The sequence below is a fragment of the Pan paniscus genome, chromosome 10 (assembly GCF_029289425.2).
Source record: "Pan paniscus chromosome 10, NHGRI_mPanPan1-v2.0_pri, whole genome shotgun sequence".
Taxonomy (NCBI): domain Eukaryota; kingdom Metazoa; phylum Chordata; class Mammalia; order Primates; family Hominidae; genus Pan; species Pan paniscus.
The window spans coordinates 103,279,417-103,299,826 of record NC_073259.2 but is presented as its reverse complement, the minus strand read 5'-3'; the positions used below and the strand labels follow the sequence as shown (position 1 = coordinate 103,299,826).

Genomic DNA, 20,410 nt, shown 5'->3' with positions numbered 1-20,410 from the left:
AATGATCTTATAGAAGGAGGAGTCAGGCTCCAATATAATGGAATTAACATTGAAAGTACATACGGAATCTAGCTCTGATAAAATGGGTAATTAGATTCTAGGGCAAGAAATGGGAATTGGGCCTGGGCACTTCACTCTTTCTTTCCTCCCTTAGCCCTTCTCTTATATCATCTTTCAGTGCACATCTAGTCCTCTCAGACTAAGAGGACTCAAAGTGATCACTGGAAGGAGAAATACAAATGACCCAAAATATAATACAGTAAAATTTACAAATAATCCAAGAAACAGAAATTAAAACAAGATACCTCAAAGAGTTTGTTTTAAGGGAAGGGATGTTGTTGGAATATTATCCAAAACTCTGCATGATTTAAGTTTTTAACTTTCATGCAGCATGTAATTCTCTAGGTAAGTCTCAATACATGAATGACTCTGATTTCTACCCTGAAGATCATTAAAATAACAGTATTACAACAAATATACCAAAAAAAAAAAAATCACAGTTAAATTTTCTTAGGGGAAGAGAGGTTCAGCCCTAAGATAGATATGGTAAATTGGCTTGTTCAATCTCTATTCTATAATCCTTCTTCCAATGTATCTCTTGTGTTACAGAGGCAGGAAAGCTACATCTGAAATTTCCCAAATTATCTTGCAGCTAGGATTCTAGATATAAATCAGCATTTCCCCAAGTAGGTGTATGGTGTAAGAGATTTGGAAGGTGGAAGAAGAGCAGAAGTCCACTTTTTGCTTCTTTGGCTTTTGTTTCAACTGTTCTTTTTTTTTTTTTTTTTTTTAAATAAAGGCAAAGTCTCAATCTGTCACCAAGGCAGAGTGCAGTGGCCTCATCAAAGCTCATCACAGCCTTGAACTCCTGGGTTTAAGCAATCCTCCTGCGTCAGCCTCCTGAGTAGCTAGGGCTACAGATGCATGCCACCATGCCCAGCTAATTCTTTAAAATAATTTTTTGTAGAAACAAGGTCTCTCTATGTTGCCCAAGCTGGTCTCAAACTGCTGGCCTCAAGTGATCCCCCCACTGCTGGCCTTGTTCTTTCATTTGTCTGTTCTCTCATTCCTTCTCTTCCCTCCCTCCTTCTCTCTCTCTCTCTTTTTTTTTTTTTCTTTTTTTTTTTGCTATGAAACAAAGCTGTGGAGGCAAAATGTTTCTATAGCAGTATTCCAATATGGATTCTCCAGCTTCTTGATAACACAGCTGCAGGTGTGGTAGAGACAGTGGAGAGACTCCAAGTTCCAATACCAAGGTATCACTTTGTTAGGTTATTGAGAGGCAGATGTGGTGATGGCTTTTGTTTTGTTTTGTTTTGTTTTGTTTGAGACAGAGTCTTGCTCTATCGCCCACGCTGGAGTGCAGCGGCGCGATCTCGGCTCACTGCAAGCTCAGCCTCCTGGGTTTACGCCATTCTCCTGCCTCAGCCTCCCGAGTAGCTGGGACTACAGGCGCCCGCCACCAAGCCTGGCTAATTTCTTTTTGTATTTTTACTAGAGATGGGGTTTCACAGCATTAGCCAGGAAGGTCTCAATCTCCTGACCTGGTGATCCGCCCGCCTCGGACTCCCAAAGTGGTGATGGCTTCTAATTCCTGGATTGTAACTATGATCATGATCACGTGCTCTTGTCTTCATGAGCATATAGCAACTTTGATAGAGCTTGATCCTGTAGGCCTTCCGATGATAATCTAACCATTAATTCCCTATGTTAAATTCCTTTCTGCTTATGGCACATAGACAGGTTTCTGTTTACTGCATTAACAGGGGTCCTCAACCCCCAGGCCTGCACAGCACTGGTACCGGTCCATGGCCTGTTAGGAATACAGCCCGAGGCCGGCAGGATGGTGGGCCAGTGGGTGAGCAAGCGTTACTATCAGAGCTCCGCCTCCTGTCAGATCAGTGGCAGCATTAGATTCTCATAGGAGCAGGAACCCTATTGTGAAATGTGCATGTGAGAGATCTAGGTTGTGAGCTCCTTATGAGAATCTAACTAATGCCTGATGATCTCAGGTGGAACAGTTTCATCCTGAAACCATCCTCCATCTGTGGAAAAATTGTCTTCCACGAAACAAGTCCCTGGTGCCAAAAACCAGTCACTGTGCGTTAGGATGTATGGGTGACACAGTACTTAGTATCTAGAAGTAGGGCTGACTCAGCAGAACCTGAAATATGTTCCACTGGCTGAGTAATCAAGTGGTAGATGGCAAGAAAACGTGCCTTACAAGCTTTCAGCTCTTCAAAAGAAGGCCTTTCTCAGTCAGTGGCCTGAGATCTAAGTTGAATGAAAGTGGTAATAGGGGTAGAGGGGGTTACAGGTCTCATAGGTGGTAAAGCCCAAACACAGGAAATAAGATGGCTGCTCCTAGCCTTTCCCAAGAAGAATCCCCTGATAAGAGTTACAGGTTAGCTGGACATGGTGGCACCTGCCTGTAGTCCCAGCTACTTGAGAGGCTGAAGTGGGAGGATCACCTGAGCCAGGAGTTGGAGGCTGCAGTGAGTTATGATGGTAACACCACATTCCAGCCTAGGCAACAGTGCAAGACCCTGTCAAAAAAAAAAAAAAAAAAAAAAAAAAAAAAAAAAAAAGTTGTGGCTTTAGGTACAGGAATGCAATCACTAACAAACAGTAGCCATAGAGGGAAAGAATTCAGACAAGAAACACCCAAACCTCTCTGGCACTCTTTCCTCCATCCTCTGATTTGCAGGTCCTTCCCACTGGCCGAACCTAAATGGAACCCAGAGGACAAGGGAATACAGTGATGCAGTCCATAATGATCAGGGTGGAATTATGGGTCTGAGGGACACAGGGAGAAAAATAATCACCAATGATGACATCAATCCCTCAACGATACACTTGGGTATTAAATAAGAAATAAAAATGGAACTTATACAACCATGAGACAAACTACATTTCAAAACTTTCGTGATACAACTGAAGCAATACTCAGGGAAATTTATAGCCTTACAAGTTATTTTGGGCATTTAGGTTTTTAACTCAAGAAGCTAAAAAAAAAACAGAACAAAAATAGCAAAATAAACACAAATAGATGAATGGAAATAGATAGAAGTAGAAATTTTAAAAAAATTTAAAACCACAAACAAATTCAATAGAACTGACCAAACAAAACCAACTAGTTTTTTGAAAAGTCTACCTGAGGCCAGGCACAGTGGCTCACATCTGTAATCCCAGCACTTTGGTAGGCCGAGGTGGGTGGATCACCCGAGGTCAGGAGTTCAAGACCAGCCTGGCCAACATGGTGAAACCCCATCTCTACTAGAAATACAAAAATTAGCTGGGCATGGTGATGGGTGCCTGTAATCCCAGCTACTCGGGAGGCTGAGGCAGGAGAATTGCTTGAACCCAGGAGGCAGAGGTTGCAGCAAGCCAAGATCCTGCCATTGCACTCCAGCCTGGGCGACAAGGCTAACAGAGTGGAACTCTGTCTCAAAAAAGAGAAAAGTCTATCTGGTAAGTTGAAACTCCAGCACATCTATGCAAAACAAAAAGAAAAACATAACAATCAGATCTAATTTGTGCTATAAATGAAACTAAAGAGACTACTAAGAATATCTCAATAATTTTGAAAACCTAGATAAAAAGCAATTTGTTGGAAAAATTTAATAAAAGGTAACATTTACTGAGTGTTTACAATGTGTCAGGTACTCATCTAAGTAATTCACTTATATTAAATCATTTAGTACTCACAACTACCTTACGAGATAGTTACTGTTATTTTTATTTAATATGGAGAAAACTGAAGCTTAGACAAGTTAAGTAACCTGCTCAAAGTCACATTAACTCATATAACTAATAAATAGCTGACCTAGGATTTCTTAGGCTATCCAGCTCCAGAGCCCATATCTTTAACTATATTACACTGCCTTTCAGAATAAAAAAGTTATCAAAATAGAAAATTGTACCTGAGCAATAACCATAAAAGAAATTGAGCTGATAGACAACATTCAGTCTCTTTTCCCCAGGAAAGGCCAATTTAGCTATACTCTGAAGAAACAGATAATTCTCATTTTGTAAAATCAGTCCTAGAGCACAGAACGAGATGAGAAGTTGCCTGATTCATTTAGAAGCCAAGCAATAAATGTTCACGGATTGGAAGATTCAATATTGATTGTAAAGATGTTAAGTTTCCCCAAATTAATTTATAGCTTCAAAGCAATTTCAATCAAAGTCTCAGTAGGGTTTTTTTATTTTTATTTTTTATTTTTTTACAAAAACTGACAGGCTGATTCTAAAATTTATATGGAAATATAATGGGCCAAGAATAGCCAAAGGCAATCTTGAAGAAAAATACAGCTGAAGGGTCTTATGCTATCAGATATTAAAACCTATTTTTTAAATTATAGTAATTAAAATAATGTGGTATTAACACACGAATAGACAAAATGATCAATGGCAAAGAAGACAGTGTCCAGAAAGAGATCCACACATAAAAGATTCCCTGATTTATGACAAAGGCAACACTACAGTTCAGTGGGGAAAAAATGATCTGTTCAGTAAATGGTGCCAGGTCAACTGGACATACATACGGGGGAAAAAAAATGTTGATCTTCACTTGTTACCATACAAAAATCAGTACCAGATGGATGACAGATCTAAATGGGAAAATGTCAAATAAAGCTTTTAAAGAAAATATCTTTGTGACCTTAGAGTAGGCAAATATTTTTTTAACAGCACTAATCACAAAAGAATAAGGTTTAATTGGATTATAATAAGGAGCTTCTGTTCATTGAAAGACACGATTAAAAGAGTGCAGAGGCCACATATAGCCCAAGGTAAGATATATGAGGTATATACAGTTGTCTCTTTATTCATGGGGAATTGGTCACAGGACTAGGGCAAATACCCAGTCCATGGATGCTCAAGTCCCTTATATAAAATGGCATAGTATTTGCATATAACATACACACAGTCTCCCACATATTTTAAATCATCTCTAGATTATTTCTAATACCTAACAATGTGAACACTATGTAAATAGTTGTTATCCTGTATAGTTTTTTATTTGTATTATTTTTTGAATATTTTTGAGTATTTATTTATTTATTTAGAGATATGGTCTCACCCTGTCACCCAAGCTGGAATTGTAGCTCACTGCAGCCTCAAATTCCTGGGCTCAAGCAATCTTCTGCCTCAGGCTGTGGAGTAGCTGGCATTACAGACATGCATCACCACACCTGGTTAATTTTTTTCTTTTTTTTTTTTTTAATATGCAGGGTCTTGTTAATGTTGACCAGGCTGGTCTTAAACTCCTGGCTTCAAGCCATATTCCTACCTTAGCCTCCCAAAGTGCTGGGATTATAGGCATGAGCCACCTCACTGGGCCAGAGTATTTCCTTTATTTTTTTTTTTGAGATGGAATCTTACTCTGTTACCCAGAGCAACCTCCGCCTCCTGGGTTCAAGCGATTCTCATGCCTCAGCCTCTGGAGTAGCTGGGACTACAGGTGCATGCCACCATGCCCAGCCAGTTTTTGTATTTTTTAGTAGAGACTGGGTTTCGCCATGTTGGCCAGGCTGGTCTCAAACTCCTAGCCTCAAGTGATCCGCCTGGCTTAGCCTTCCAAAGTGCTAGGATTATAGGCGTGAGCCACGGTTGGTCCAATCTGCAGATGTGGAACTCTCAGCTAAGGAGGGCCAACTGCATCTCTAACAAAGGACTTGTATCCAGTGTATGTAAAGAATTCCTTCAAATCAGCAAGAAAAAGAGACAACCCAATAGAAAAATATGCAAGAAATTTGACGTGGCTTCACAAAATGGATATACAATTGGCTAATAAACACATTAAAAATCTTAACGTCTTTATCAAGAAAATACAAATTAAAACCACAAGGAGATACCAGGACATAGCCCCTAGAATCATAAAAAGAAAAACACTAAAATTAGCAAGTGTTGATGAGGATGTGGGGCAATGGGACCTCTCATACATTCCTGGCTGGAGAATAAACTGGTACAACCACTTTGGAATAAAGTTTGGCAATATCTACAGAAATATCTAGGTATTTGCTATGACCCAGCAATTCCATTCCTACATATATATCCACCAGAAATATGTTTAACCAAACACATACAAAAAGGTTCACAGTAGCACTAGTTTAAACCTGGGAACTACTCAACGACCATTAACAGAAGAATGAATTTTAAAATGATCATATATTCACACGGAATACTATGCCGAAATAAAAATTCTCATGTTAACAATATGGACGAAATCTCACAAATAAAGCCAGAGAGGAAAAAAAAAAGTCAGAAATAAGAGAGTATATAAATGGAAATGCACAGTGTCTAAACAATAAAAATAGACAAAATTAATCTAGGTTATTATGTTTAAATAGTGATCATTTTGGGGTAGGGAGTAGTGATGGAAAGGACCAGGAGGGAGCTTCTGGTGTGCTGGTGATGTTGTTTCTTTTTTCATTTTTTATTTTTTTGGGGCAGAGTCTGGCTCTGTCATCCAGGCTGGAGTACAGCGGTGCGATCATGGCTCACTGCAGCCTTGACCTACCCAGGCTCAAGTGATTCTCCCGCTTCAGCCTCCCGAGTAGCTGGGACTATAGGCATGTGCCACCACGCCCAAATAATTTTTGTCTTTTTTGTAGAGATAGGGTTTCACCATGTTGTCCAGGCTAATCTCAAACTCCTGGGTTCAAGGGATCCATCTGCCTCAGCCTCCCAAAGTGCTGAGATTACAGGTGTGAGCCACCATGCCCCATCTGTCCTGTTTCTTGATCTGGGTGCTGGTTACATGGGTGTGCTCAACATGTGAAAATATAACCATCCACACACTTGTGATTTGTGCCCTGTCCTTATGTAAATTATACTGCAATAAAAATTGTGTATATCAAAAAGCAAACAAACAGCAAACTGGAAATTTTTCTGCAAGTATGACAAAGGCTTAGTAATATATGAAGAACTCACGCAAGTCAATTTTTTTAAAGCTAGCATCTAATAAGAAAATGAGCAACAAATATGAAGAGAAATGTTCAAACAAAGAAATAAAAATGGCTAATAAATGTATAAATGCATAAAATGTAAATTAAAACAATGGAATGTTATTTTTGCCTATCAAATTAGCAAAGATTAAAGGAAACTGTTAAGGCTGTTGTTGAGGATTTGGTGAAACCAATACTCTCTTATTCTTAATGGAAACCGGAATTGGTATAACCTTTCTGCGTAAGTCTTAAATGTTCATATTCTTTCACCCACTAGTTCTACTTCTAAAAATTATTCTGAGGAAAATCAGAGTTGTAGTTAAAAATAGGCTTATATCACTGTTGATTACAATGGTGTTTTTTTTAAAAAAAGGTTATATTATGATACACGTGAGGGGATATTATAATATTAATGTTTTCAGAGAATGATGAATGGGAAAAGATTCACGATAAAGTCAAGTGAAAAATATATACAAAATTCTACGTGGTATACCTTTTGTTTTAAAAAATATCACACACACATTGTGTCTTAATATAGAGGCTAAAAAATTACACACACGTAAACACACATTTACATAGAAATAAAGTCTATAAGAACACATACCGTACTGTTAATAGTTACCATCTTTGGGTGGTGGGATAATGGATGATTTTAACTTGGGGGCTTATTTTCTACAATAAAATGTTCCTTGAGCATATATTACTATTATATTCAGAAATCAAAAATAATGGGTAAAAAAAATACACCCATCAGTTACCCTTACTCTAGAAATCTATTTCTCTCTCCTTCAGCTACCACATTCAATCTATAAACATTGCCTAGATTTTAACTTACAAGTGTCTGTCCAAGCCATTATTCCATTACGTCTCTCATTTCATCTCAGGCCCTTGTCTTCCCTAATGAACGCCTCATATCTAGACTCTTCACTTCGGTAAAATGGCCACATTTTCCACTGCTTCTTCATTGCAGCCACATCAAGCCACTTTACATAGCCACCCTCCACACCCCGCCCCCTAAAAATGCACACCAGGTACTTTCACACTTCCCAAGCTTGGCATAATCAGTTCTCTTTCCCTGTAATACATTTTCTCCTGCCGGTTTTTCTAATTCAATTCATAGTTAAAGATTCACCTCGGATATCGCGTACTGGGTGTAGCCTCTGGGAGGCCCCAAGAACAGAAATTAATCCTTCAATGACAGTTTGTACATATTTCAACATTTAGCATTCTGTCCTGTCTGTGCCTCGCTCTCTCGCTGTATGGCATGGGCCACTTCATTTTTAAATTTTCTTAAAATCTAGTTGGATAAATGAAAGTAAAGCGTATACATGCAATACACATACGTACAGGGGTGCGAGTTTTGACCTGTGTCTGATGGAAAAAAATGGCATCAAAAACACTCGCCCGATTTTTTTCATTCAAGATGGCATAGAACGTCTTAAAATAGTCCCACACAAAAGCACTCACATCTAGAGCCCCGAGTCAGAAGAACTGGCTACACCTAGCGCAACAGCAAAGGACAAAAGAATCGAATCCAGATGCTGAGATGCCCCGGCCCTAACTACCCACAGTAGGTCCCACATACAGACTTTAAACCATGTTAGAAAACGGGCACCTGCTGCCTTCATTCCGAGGGCCACGCCTTGACGGTGAACAGTGACCTGAAGCACTCTGGATACTGACCCAAAAAAAATCGCGGATGGAAAAGGAGGAGGCTAAGTTGTGACTATCTAAAAGGCACGATTCGGCCCCGCCCCAGCCGGGCGCAGTCCGCCCGCCGCACATCCATTCCCAGGAAGGAAGAGACACCGCTCCAGCCCAGAGCCTGGCAACCGGGCACCGTCTGGGAATTCTGGGCGGGCCCGAGATAGAGGCCGGCCACGGCCAGGGCGCCTCTGGCTACACCTGTCAGGCGACGACGGACTCTAGGCCTTGAAATCGCTGGGGTTCGGTGGTCGAGGCCAGTTGGAGCGCGTCACCCGATCCCTCGCCCCGGGAACGCCTTGCTTCCTCGCTTTCCGTCTCGTCCTTCTCAAACAAAGGCAATCCACACCCACCGCCATTTTCCTCTTACCTCAAAAACCACCTCTTCGTCAAACTCCGGTGTCATCCTTCTCCGCCATGCCACCCGCCTCAGCACGATGGGAAATGAAGGCGGGAGAACAGGCGGCCCGGAGCTCCAGCTCCTGCCCGTCCCGTGGGTCTAGAAAACTACAATTACCAACATGCCTCGCCGCTCACGCCCTCTTTTCGAGCCCGCTTATTGGAGAAGAGAGTGAGCGTGTAAGCGAGAGAGGCGGGAGCGAGCTGAAGCTCGAGCCCTCCGATTGGAGGAGGCTAGGGCTTTTGTCTGCCTTTTACGGCCGCGACTAGCAGGGGGCGCCCGGAGCACTGCTGATTTTTGGAGCCCGAGAAGGGCACGCGCCAGAGGAGCCGAAGAGAGCACTGCTCGTGCCCGCGCCTGGCTGTCAGCCTGCCGCTCTGCGGGGCGGTGCTAGTGCTCGCCCGCCCGACCCCGGCGGCTCGCGCCCGGGAGCGCCGCAGGGTCGCTGGAGTCGGCCGCGTCCTTTGTGTGGCGCTCAGGCTGCGCCGCGGGGCGGCGGGACGGAATGTGGGCGCTGCGGGGGCTTTTCTCTTCTACCCGAACTGTGGGAACAATGGACTGAAAGGGGAACATGGATTGAGGGGCGGAGCGGGGAAGCGAGCTGCACCGGGGAATCATGACTTCTGCAGCCGGTAAGTGACGGCGCTCGCGCTGCCGCGGGAAAGTTTGTGGCGAGCGCTGCTAGGCTTGGGCTCGCGAGCAACTTTCTTCGCCGGGGTGGGCGAGTTGTGTGCCCCGTACCTTTGCCGAGCACCTCGGCAAGCGCGGAGCTAATGGGATTCGCTGCCGGATTTCTCGTCTTTTCTTGCCCAGAGGGGCTGTTTGGAAACCCGGGATTTCTCGGGATCTCCCTTCCAAAGGGGACTGTGCTGGGGGCTCTGCACCAGGTGAAATGCGATGTGTGAAGGGCGTTCGCTCATCTCTCCAGCAGTGCGAGGACTTCGCCTTTGCATGTGAAAATAGTGTAGATTCCCAAGTTGATAGATTAGTTATTATAGGCAAAGGCAGTGTTCTCAGCGTGTTCAATTTGGCCATTAAGTGAGTCGCTTTCAACCTTGTATCTGCTGGTAAACCTTTTACCCATTTTAAAGAGGCGTAGACATTGTCATGTCCTGGTGGTTTTACCTCTGTTACCTGAGAAGCAGAGGAGTTGAGATTGTTGAGGTGTTTTTTTTTTTTTTTTTTTTTTTGCTTGTCTGCACCCAATTACAGTTATTTTGTTTGTTTCTACCTGATTAGGGTAAACAAAGCTTTATTTTCTGTCTGCCTCCCATAGTTCTTTCCCCTTCATCCAAATGACAAAGCCTCTATCTTTGTGTGGATTTTCAGCAATTCTAGACGTTGTTTCTGAACATTCTTAAGGAACAATTTCTGCTTTACAAAATAATTACCAAAGTGGTGTTACGTTCACTTTGTAAGTACATAGGTTAATTTTTAAACCAGAACTTATGTATTAAGTAGAGTGTTATGGATTATTTTACGTTTTTGTCCACGTTGAAACAAACTTTCATTAGAAATTTTATAGTGAAATAGTTTAAAGCTTCTTCTCAAGGTTACTTCCAGAATCAGCACTTAAGTATCAGATTAAATTTTCATTGCTTTTCTTGGCATTTGTTTAAAATTCTTGCAACTTGAAACTGTCCAACAGCACTCAAATGTTCTGATTTGTATTATTTCTAAAGCCTAGATATATTGTAGTGTTGCATTGCTCCCTGTGATCAGATTACAACAAACGAAACAAGAAGTTAGCCAATAGGAAAAGAAAGCAAGAAGTAGGTGTTGTGTGGGTCTTTCCTTTTTGATGTTATATGCACTTATATGAGATATCTTTATAAACTCTCTTTTCTTTGCCAAAGGGAGGCTTTATACTTACATAAGGTAAATTATTTTCATCCTACATTTCTGTGCCTTACCTTCGTTCAAGAAATTGATTTAAATTAAAAGTGGTTGGAAATTTTAAAATCCTTTCAGCCAGTTTTAGCTCTTTCCTTTTTGGAGGTGTCAAATGTATTTAAAATAACCGTGTCTTATATGTATCAGTTTTCAATTCCAGTCTTAACAGTTTATAAGGAACAGGCACAGAAGCATGTAATTTGACATTTATGTAAACCCAGTTTCTAGGGCCCAGACTGGAAGTTCATGATTCTTGCATTTGAATTATCCTAAAATAATGCAAGCTATTTTTGTATTTTATCAACTTTACAATTAAAGAAATCCACAGAAATTTTTGTGGTGTTTAAAGTGGGACACTTCCTGTGTCTAGCCGAGTTGGTTGGTTTTTAGCATTGCTGGCTGAGAAGCATCCACTACTTTTTTGCTCACCCATCTGTTGGATTTATTATAATTCTTTCTGGTGTCTAGATGGGGAATATGGAAGAGAACTGGGGTTTTATTTCTACCCATTCTTATATGTATACATAGTTCTTACAAGCTGATTATGGTGCTTTTTGGGAACAATAGTCAAATTCATTGAAACGTTTAGGAAAGTTATTTGAAGTTAAGGGAGGGGATTTTTGCTTTTGAATCTAATCTGTGGTATTTGGAAGGGTTGGTTTAATTTAAGAAAATAAAAGGAATGTTGTAGAACATTTAGGTTATATGTATCCAGCAGAAAAGCTTGCTTTGTTTTTCTGCATCTATAAAATAATCTGCCCTTAGTGGAGATTTCAGAATTATTTTAAGCTATATACGAAAAAGGAGAGGCTGGGCGCAGTGGCTCACGCCTGTAATTCCATCACTTTGGGAGGCCTAGGCGGGTGGATCACTTGAGGTCAGGAGTTTGAGACCAGCCTGGCCAACATGGCAAAACCCTGTCTCTACTAAAAATACAAAAATTAGCCAGGTGTGGTGGGGTGCGCCTGTAGTCCCAGCTATTCGGGAGGCTGATATGAAAATTGCTTGAGCCGGCGAGGCGGAGGTTGTGATGAGCCGAGATCGAGCCACTGCACTCTAGCCTGGGTGACAGAGCAAGACTCCATCTCAAAAAAAAAAAAAAAAAAGAAAGAAAGAAAAAAGGAGAGAGAATTATAGGTATATATAGGTATAGGTATATATTTTGTGTCCTTTTGAACATGTACAGGTCACTGTCTCATTGTCTGTGCTTTGCATTTTGGCTGGTCCAGTAGCCAGAGAGTGTACACATGAACCACAGCCATCTGTGTGTAACAGATGACGAGTATGTTTGTAATAGTTAGTAAAATGGTACTAGTGCTTTACTTTCTTACCTTATATTTCCCTGGAGCCAAACAGCTGTGTAAATAAAAGATTTGCTGCTTTGCTCTAAGAAGCTTTGGGTCTGACTGTTGATGCAGTATTAAGATCCAAAGGTGCTAGATTTGTTGCCAAATGTCATGCACTTATTTCACATTGGAGTAGACCATAATATAATGGCTTATTATTTTTTGAGTTGTGTTTCTTCCAAAATAGAGCCATGAAAAAAAAATAATGAAGGATTTTGGATATTGCTATACCAGTGACTTAGTTGAACACTTGTTCCTATTAATAATTAAGGAATTTTTCAATAATCGTATTGAAATTGATTCCTGCTAACTTTTCAAAATATTATTCTACATTAAAATGGATGTACATTTTTGAATGTGATTATTTTTAAAGAAGAAATTTTCTGTTATGGAGACATATTAAAGAGTATGTGTATGTGGCAGCTGTGATTATTCCCAGGCCCTGTTGTTAGCACTGGGATACATCAGTGAATGAGACAAAGTGCCTGCCCTTCTGGAGCTTGTGTCTTATGCTGAACACAGACAAAGGTGAACTGAAAAAACATCAACGCAGGAGAAAGAGGCCACAGTACATGAGGTTCTTCTGAAATGAGTGTCTCAGAAGTTATCATCTCAGATTCCTATGGGCTTTAGAGGCCTGTTCAACTCCCCCATTTATAAGGAAGGAAAGTGAGGCAGCCAGGTCTGTACAAGGCCCACAATTAGGTTAGCCAGCTCCCTGAGTTATGTCTGTGACTTCCTTCAGTACAGAGTTAACTAACAATGGCAAGCCCAAGTTCACAGTTATTAATTGAATTCAGTGAGTATGCGTTGAGTGCTTTATGTACGTAATAGGACTTTGCTATATTTATTGGGAATCAACTCCAGCTCATACGTAGTTAATTGAATTTCTGTGACACTAGAACAGGAATTTATATCTCTTGGAAGCAGATTTGTGTACAAAACACATTTTTTAAAACGAGTAAAATTGGTACCAGGGATTTTTTTAAAAATGATATTTAAATGACCCTAAAGCTTCTGACAAGGTTCTAAGATACGGAAAGTGAAAGATTAATTTGATGAGATGAAGTTTTCTTCCAACTGTGGTAAAATAGCACGTAAGATAAATTTACCGTCTTACTCATTTTTAAGTGTATAGTTCAGAAGTGTTAAGTACATTCACATGGTACAGCCAATTTCAAGAACTCTTCATTTTACGAAACTATTTTTTCTGTTTTCATGGAGACGGAGTCTTACTGTGTTGCCCAGGCTGGTCTCCAATTTCTGAGCTCAAGCAATCCTCCCACCTTGGCCTCCCAAGGTGCTGGGGTTACAGGCATGAGCCACTATGCCAGGCTGCCAAAACTAATTTTTAAAAAATTCTTTGAAAAATCCCAGAGGTAGGATGTTTTGATAATGGTTACAGAAATAAAATCAACTTGACAGTCTTACTGAGTAAGATGGGCCATTGGGAAGAGGCCTAAGGCATTCATACTTTCTCTTAAGACTTGACTTACTAAATGGAGGGTTTGATTTAATAGACATTTACAACTAGGTTTCTCACTAGGATTTGAAGGGTTTTTCAGTTATTTTCTGCCTAAAAAAAACTCAGACAAAATTAACTATGATTATTGAACAGCTAACTGAAATTATGTAGTATAGGAATTTGCATTATTTTGAAAATAATTTTTTATTGATGATGACATTATACCTAGAAATTGAGTGAGAAGACATGTATTATCATATACATCATATAATCTTTATTGCACACACAGAAGTAGAGATTTAGGGAATTCTTCCTTGGTTGGTAAAAGGAAGTAGAGCACCCTACTCCTCTTTTTTTTAAAAAAACTCAGTTCCGTGTAATAGCTTCCCAAGTGTCGTGACTAATTTCCTTTGTTCAAAAGTAAGTCATCACCAAATGAAATATCAGAGCCCCTGTCTATTCAAGTAATTAAACAACGTCCAGCAGTCCTTTGCAGCAGATATTTTGAAAAGTTTTTTCAGTAAATTAAGTTTTTAAGTGTTAGATCCTGTCAAAGGAACAAATATAAATGTAAAAGATAAAATATTTTTTATCTCATGTCTCCTTGGGGAAATATGGTCAATAATATGACAGTGTAGGTGGAAGAACGTAAAGGAACTTACAGATATACAGGCTTTATTTATCTTTTCGCTTTATAGGTCTGTTGTGTAAAGCTTTTATTAGGTTCCTATAGTATAGGAGCAGATCTGTACCGATGCAGCATTGTATAATAGGTGTTAGTTAAATACCTTATATATAATGTTTAGGAAGAATTGCTACACTAGAAATTGTGGTTATCTTTTAAATGTAGTAGAACAGTGGATGTTAATGAGGGATAAACAACATAATCACCTGTGGAACTTAAAAGATGTACAGATGTCCAGGATCTATCCCCAGAAACTCTAACTAGTTCACTCTGGGGTAGGACCTAGACATGTGACTTTTGAAAAAATAGAGCTCCGTGAAGGAATATAATGAAAATTCCCAACCAATAACTCTTGCAGAAAGAAATACCAGGTTTATTATGAGCCTTAAATAATACCAAAGAATTAATTTTCAGTTTTTAAATTTAGAAAATTTCTGATTTCTGTCTTCCTTTTTTAATATTGTTTTGGGGTTCCATCTATTGAGGTAGACAGATCATTGATAAAAGGCATTTATTTATACAACTCAATTATATTATCCTTGAGATAGAAGACTACTACTGCTTATTCACATGAGAAGTTTAAAGAGCTGCATCCTACATTTAACTTAGGCAAATTCAACTTTCAGCACTTGGCAAATGAATTGAAGAACAACTATGTGGGTCCCAAACTGAAGTCAATGATCTCATTTGTTGTCAATGAAAGATATGATGGGCTGGGCGCGGTGGCTCACGCCTATAATCCCAGCACTTTGGGAGGCTGAGGTGGGTGGATCACGAGGTCAGGAGTTCGAGACCAGCCTGATCAACATGGTGAAACCTCAACTCTACTAAAAATACAAAACTTAGCCGGATGTGGTGGTGCGCACTTGTAATCCCAGCTACTCGGGAGGCTGAGGCAGGAGAAATACTTGAACCCTGGAAGCAGAGGTTGCAGTGAACCGAGATCATGTCACTGCACTCCAGCCTGGGCGACAGGGCAAGACTCTGTCTCACATAAAAAAAAAGAAGAAAAGGAAAAAAAGATATGGTAACCAGTTCCAAAGCTGGAGAAACAAACTGTATTGGATTTATTTAAAAATGTACAATAGACCCAAAGCTATGTATGGAATTGAAAGACAATTTAAGGAATTTTCAGGAGTAATATTGACACTATATAATGTAACATACTCAGTAAAAGGCAAGGTCATATTGTTAAAAATAAAAAATGCTATCAGATTTAATCATGTATCATTTTGTGCTTTGGTTGTTTTGACATCAAATTATTATTTTTTCCTTTCTAGAGATAAAGAAGCCACCAGTGGCCCCCAAGCCCAAGTTTGTTGTGGCAAATAATAAGCCAGCTCCACCTCCTATTGCACCTAAACCCGACATTGTGATTTCTAGTGTTCCACAGTCGACAAAGAAAATGAAACCAGCAATAGCCCCAAAACCAAAAGTCCTGAAGACCTCACCTGTTCGAGACATTGGGCAGTCGCCATCAAGGAAAATCATGTTGAACCTGGAAGGGCATAAACAGGAATTAGCTGAAAGCACTGACAACTTTAATTGTAAATATGAAGGCAATCAGAGCAGTGATTATATTTCACCAATGTGTTCCTGCAGTTCTGAGTGTATCCATAAGCTGGGCCATAGAGAGAATTTGTGTGTAAAGCAGCTTGTTTTAGAGCCCCTGGAAATGAATGAAAATTTAGAAAACAGTAAAATTGATGAGACTTTGACTATAAAAACTAGGAGTAAATGTGATTTGTATGGTGAAAAAGCCAAGAACCAGGGTGGGGTTGTTTTAAAGGCAAGCGTTTTAGAAGAGGAGCTCAAAGATGCCTTAATACACCAAATGCCACCTTTTATTTCTGCACAGAAGCACAGGCCCACAGACAGCCCAGAAATGAATGGTGGCTGTAATTCAAATGGACAATTCAGAATTGAATTTGCGGATTTGTCACCTTCCCCATCCAGCTTTGAAAAAGTTCCTGATCGTCACAGTTGCCACTTACAGCTTCCTAGTGATGAATGTGAACATTTTGAAACTTGCCAGGATGACAGTGAAAAAAGCAATAATTGCTTTCAGTCATCTGAACTAGAGGCTCTGGAAAATGGGAAAAGGAGTACTTTAATATCTTCAGATGGAGTTAGTAAGAAATCAGAAGTCAAAGACCTTGGTCCCTTAGAAATTCATTTAGTACCATATACCCCAAAATTTCCAACTCCCAAGCCCAGAAAGACACGAACTGCTCGTCTGTTACGCCAAAAGTGTGTAGATACTCCTAGTGAAAGCACTGAAGAACCGGGGAATTCAGACAGTAGCTCTTCCTGTCTTACTGAAAATAGTTTGAAAATCAATAAAATCAGTGTTCTCCATCAGAATGTTTTGTGTAAGCAGGAACAGGTGGATAAAATGAAGCTAGGAAATAAAAGTGAATTGAATATGGAATCCAACAGTGACACACAGGACTTAGTCAATTCACAGAAAGCCATGTGTAATGAAACAACTTCCTTTGAAAAAATGGCACCTTCTTTTGATACAGACTCTAATTTGAGTTCTGACAGCACAACTGTAGATGGTTCTAGTATGTCGCTTGCTGTGGACGAAGGGACCGGTTTTATAAGATGTACTGTATCTATGAGCCTACCTAAGCAGCTCAAATTAACTTGCAATGAACATTTGCAATCTGGGAGAAACCTGGGAGTTTCTGCCCCTCAAATGCAAAAGGAATCTGTTATAAAAGAGGAAAATTCTCTACGAATTGTCCCCAAAAAACCTCAAAGACATAGCTTGCCTGCTACAGGAGTGCTTAAAAAGGCTGCCTCCGAGGAGCTTTTGGAAAAAAGTTCTTATCCTTCAAGTGAAGAAAAAAGTTCAGAGAAGAGTCTAGAAAGAAATCACCTTCGGCATTTGTGTGCCCAAAACCATGGTGTGTCATCCTCCTTTGATATGCCTAAACGGGCTTCAGAAAAGCCAGTGTGGAAGTTACCTCATCCTATTTTACCCTTTTCAGGGAACCCAGAATTCTTAAAGTCTGTCACCGTATCGTCAAACAGTGAGCCTTCAACAGCCCTAACCAAGCCCAGAGCAAAATCGTTATCTGCTATGGATGTGGAAAAGTGCACTAAGCCTTGCAAAGACTCTACAAAGAAAAACTCTTTTAAAAAGTTGCTCAGCATGAAACTGTCCATCTGTTTCATGAAGAGTGACTTTCAAAAATTTTGGTCCAAGAGTAGCCAACTCGGAGACACCACCACAGGCCACCTCTCCAGTGGGGAGCAGAAGGGGATTGAAAGTGATTGGCAAGGCTTGTTGGTAGGAGAGGAGAAGAGAAGTAAACCCATCAAGGCATATTCCACAGAGAACTATAGCCTGGAATCTCAAAAGAAGAGGAAGAAGTCTCGGGACCAGACCAGTGCAGCTAATGGTCTGAGAGCTGAGTCTTTGGATGACCAAATGCTCTCCCGGGAGTCATCATCTCAGGCACCTTACAAGTCTGTTACAAGCCTCTGTGCACCGGAGTATGAAAATATACGCCATTATGAGGAAATACCAGAGTACGAGAACTTGCCATTTATTATGGCTATACGGAAAACTCAAGAGTTGGAATGGCAGAATTCCAGCAGCATGGAGGACGCTGATGCAAATGTGTATGAGATAGAAGAGCCGTATGAAGCTCCAGATGGCCAGCTGCAGCTTGGACCCAGACATCAGCATTCCAGGTAACGGGTGCCAGACAGACACTTTTGCATGCATCGTTGCAATTAACCTTCAACAGCCTGGTGAGTTAGGAATGCAGGGGGAAGAAAAACACGTGGTTGAAGGAATAGTTTAGAAAATGTGTATTAAATTATTCTCAAGTGCAGCCTCCTTTTAGCATACAGTTGGAATGGGTATTTGCAATACAAGCTTGAAGTAGTTAATTTATTTTAGTAACTGATTCAAAGAATTTGAACCAGTGGCAATGTAGGTGCTGCTGCAAGGAAGGCGTGCAACAGAGAGGTCCTGGGCCTCCAGACACCAGCTCAGAAGTCATATCAGGAAACCTGGGGCAGGAAATTGGCCAATTCAATGACATTTATTTGCTAGGTATAAGAAGTCTGAAGTTACTGAAATATGCAGGCATTTACGTGTGGTGCCCTTATCAGGTGGAACCTCCACATTTTTAGAAGTTCACCACTCTTTGAAGATTGGTCATTTTACCTGTTGATGGCTAATTGCTGACCTCAAGTGGATATAGGAAAAATGCAGGAAACATGTAACTACTCTTTATTTCTCACTTTTAAAATAATTTAATTAAAAAAAAATTTTTTTTTGAGATGAGGTCTTACTCTGTCACCCAGGCTGGAGTGCAGTAGTATGATCATGGCTTACTGCAGCCTCGACCCCCCAGGCTCAAGGAGTCCTCCCATCTCAGGCTCCTTGAGTAGCTGGGACTATAGGTGCATGCCACCATGCCTAGATAATTTTTGTATTTTTTGTAGAGACAGGGTTTTGCCATCATGCCCAGGCTGGTCTTGAACTCCTGGGCTCAAGCACTGCTCCTGCCTTTGCCTCCCAAAGGGTTGGGATTACAGGCATGAGTCACTACACTGGGCCTGTTTCTCACTTTTGTATGTGCACTTCCTACCTGTGGAATACCTACTCCATCTCTCTTATTAAAATTGTGCCCATCCTCAATAATCCACCCCCTCAGTCTTTGGCTTCATTAAGCTTCTACAATTACCTAGTCAGAAGTGTTTACTTCCTATTCTGACCACCCAGTTATGCTGTGATATCCTTTCATCTCAGGCTGTCTTAATGTATAACTATTTATTGGCATGTCTGATGTTCTGTATTTGGTTTTAAGCTCCATGAAGAGTTCTAGTCATCTCTTTGCCCTGGATAAAGCCAAGCAAGAGGCCTAGTAGAATCAGTAGATGTTGATTGGGTCTAAGAGAGAATGAATGAAAATAGGCCAAGGGAGCAACCACTGCAGCGGCTTCCTTCTCTCCATAGTCGCATAGGTAGCTTTTCCATTGTATTTCTAATGTTTGTTTGTGTTTAACAAAAAAGCACATGGACCCTTTTGGAAATCTTTAGATTGTTCTTAGTCCACTAACTTCAGGTCTTTGAAATTCAAGTCTTAAAATGTGACTTTTCTAGAAAATACTTGGCACATAGTGGGGTGTATTAGTCCGTTCTCACGCTACTAATAAAAACATACTCAAGACTGGGTAATTTATAAAGGAAAGATGTTTAATTGACTCACAGTTCAGCATGGCTGGGGAGGCCTCAGGAAACTTACAATCATGGCGGAAGAGGAAGCAAACACATCCTTCTTTACATGGGGGCAGCAAGGAGAAGTGCAGACCGAAAGATTGAAAAGCCCATTATAGAACCATCAGATCTTGTGAGAACCCACTCACTATCTCTAGAACAGCAGCTTGGGGGAAAACCACCCCCGTGATTAAATTACCTCCCACCGGGTCCCTCCCACGACACGTAGGGATTATGGGGACTACAATTCAAGGTGAAATTTGGGTGGGGGCACAGCCAAAGCATATCTTGGGGGCTCCAAAAAAAAAAAAAAAAGCATTGTTGGGTGAATTGAATAAATAAAATTGTCGAGCAAGTCAGTGTACCAAGTAAAGTAAATTATTTTAAGTTCCTTTAACTGTCAGATATTCTCATAGCATTTCTCTTTACTCGTAGTCAGTCTTTCCTGCCCTTCCTCCTTTTGCCTAAAAAAGGCTACTTTCCTCCCTTGTCTAATTTTTCTCACAGCCAGCTGCATTCTGTTTTCATATTTCTGCTTCCTGAATATTAGTACCTAGGCAAAAAGCTCCTTCCTTGGCATAAGTACTTCTTTTTCTTTTTCTTTTTTTTTCTCTTTGGAGACAGGGTCCCCTCTCTGTCTCCCAGGGTGGAGTACAGTTGTATAGTCAAGGCTTACCGCAGCCTGTAACTCCTGGGCTCAAGTGATCCCCACCCACCTTCAGCCT

The 20,410-nt window shown here is 40.6% G+C and overlaps 2 protein-coding genes across 22 annotated transcripts in view; one reads left to right on the top strand and one right to left on the bottom strand.

The window, feature by feature from the left end:
- The window catches only part of VEZT (vezatin, adherens junctions transmembrane protein), an 82,875-nt gene extending 73,731 nt beyond the window's left edge, over nucleotides 1–9,144 (bottom strand). For 6 of the 21 annotated variants that reach the window (XM_024931047.3, XM_057299505.2, XM_008960333.4 and 3 more), the window contains exon 1: nucleotides 9,025–9,144. In XM_024931047.3, the coding sequence (XP_024786815.1) occupies nucleotides 9,025–9,060 (36 nt within the window). In that variant the 5' untranslated portion in view covers nucleotides 9,061–9,144. Of the gene's footprint in view, nucleotides 1–2,670; nucleotides 2,728–8,565; nucleotides 8,765–9,024 lie in introns of those variants that run through there. The other 15 variants (XM_055095998.2, XM_055096001.3, XM_063593571.1 and 12 more) reach the window with 6 other exon arrangements.
- Nucleotides 9,145–9,302: 158 nt separating this feature from the next.
- Nucleotides 9,303–20,410, top strand: part of FGD6 (FYVE, RhoGEF and PH domain containing 6) — a 140,040-nt gene continuing 128,932 nt past the window's right edge. Inside the window, exons 1-2 of the mRNA XM_003808259.6 lie at nucleotides 9,303–9,686; nucleotides 15,724–18,148. Coding sequence (XP_003808307.1) covers nucleotides 9,671–9,686; nucleotides 15,724–18,148 — 2,441 coding nt within the window. The 5' untranslated portion in view covers nucleotides 9,303–9,670. The remainder of the gene's footprint in view (nucleotides 9,687–15,723; nucleotides 18,149–20,410) is intronic.